At 48.6% G+C, this 1,476-nt stretch overlaps 1 protein-coding gene across 1 annotated transcript in view; it reads left to right on the forward strand.

Annotated features, from left to right (window-relative positions):
• LOC114072697 (protocadherin gamma-B5-like) overlaps nt 1-1,476 on the forward strand; it is a gene marked incomplete at its 3' end in the record, with an annotated part of 11,058 nt that overhangs the window by 3,798 nt on the left and 5,784 nt on the right. Inside the window, exon 2 of the mRNA XM_027910560.1 lies at nt 9-248. Coding sequence (XP_027766361.1) covers nt 9-248 — 240 coding nt within the window. The remainder of the gene's footprint in view (nt 1-8; nt 249-1,476) is intronic.

Consider the following 1,476-nt stretch of genomic DNA (forward strand, 5'->3'; position numbering starts at 1 on the left):
GCGCGCAGCGCTTCTCGCTGGCCGGCGCCGCCTTCCCGCCCGACTTCTGCGAGGGCACCTTGCCCTACTCCTACAACCTGTGCGTGGCCGCGCCGGCCCGCGCCGCCGCCGAGGCCGCTTGGCCGCCGCCGCCGCTGCCCATCCTGCCCGCCGAGGAGCTTCTGGCCGGGGAGCCCTGCGACAAGCCGAACCCGAGCAGCAGCAGCGCCGTCGCGGGAGAGCCGCCCACTGTCACCGACGCACCACAGGTCTGTAAAGCTCACGCTGTTCCCCCTGAGCCTTTCTTAACAGGCTTCATCTTTTTTCGGTGTTTTTCTCCATGAATTGTGTTCTTGGGTTGAGCTGATCCCTGAAGAAAGTAAGAAACATAGTATCAACTTTCCACTCTCGGTAGGCTGGCCAGCCGAGGCTTTTGATTCTTCGAGGCTCACAGCTACTGTTGCACTTCACAGAATCATAGAATTAGACGGGTTGGGAAGGAACTCTGAGATCATCAAGTCCGACCCTTGGTCCACATCTACCGCAGTTTCTAGACCATGGCACTAAGTGCCACATCCAGCCTCTTCTTAAATACCTCCAGGGATGGAGAAACCCCCCCTCCCTGGACAGGCCTTTCCAATGCCTGATTACCCTCTCTGTAACGAATTTCTTCTTAATATCTAACCTAAACTTCCTCTGGCAGAGCTTTTGCTTAGATTTTGATGACTGCAACGCCCCTTTAAGCAATCACCTGTGAACGCAGTAAATTAGTGATCGTGCATGGTGAAAAAATGAGCTGAACGCTTGGTATTTGAGGTTTCTCCTTCTGATAGCTTTTTCCTAGATTGATATGCTTGCACCTGGTCAGTACTGTTTTGATATAGACTCCGAAATGTAACGTGCGTCGGGCTCTACAAATTGAGTAGTCACATGCTTGTCCTAACCCTCTTCCGTTTGTCCCCCCGTGATTTGAGAGGTGTGCTTCACATACAGTAACGCTAGTGAGGCTGAATAGTTTTTCCCCAAGTACTATTTGTTTAATTTAAAACCCACTTTTAATAGTGTTTTCCAAGTTGCCCTGTGTCCTCTCATGTTTTGAGGGAATGCTGCTGCAAAAGGGCAGCGTGAAGTAGATGGATAAATTTTATCCAAGCATGATCTTCACGGGGTTTGTTTTGTACAGTTATTTCTTAGTTCAAAGGTAAACACGGCTTCCTTCTCTGCAGAAAGAACGTGACAGAACTCAAAAAAAAATATTGATGTTTGGAGTTTGTTGTTTTAGTTCTTTTCTTGTTGATTGGTTTGGGTTTTTTTTTCCCCTGAAATATGCGTGTTTTCGAAGTGAAAGATGATGTTTACAGGTTGTTCCTCCCTGAAGGAAGAAAGCGTCGACCTTGTTTTATGATAAGGTTTCATCAGAAATGGTAGCCCGGGAGGGACTGGTTATTTATTCGAGGCATCGTTTCTCTCTGCAGTTCTCTTTCACTTTCTCCCTCT

The sequence above is a fragment of the Empidonax traillii genome, unplaced genomic scaffold (genome assembly GCF_003031625.1).
Source record: "Empidonax traillii isolate 1590-97213 ecotype Southwest subspecies unplaced genomic scaffold, ASM303162v1 scaffold3739:size17074, whole genome shotgun sequence".
In the NCBI taxonomy this organism is placed as follows: domain Eukaryota; kingdom Metazoa; phylum Chordata; class Aves; order Passeriformes; family Tyrannidae; genus Empidonax; species Empidonax traillii.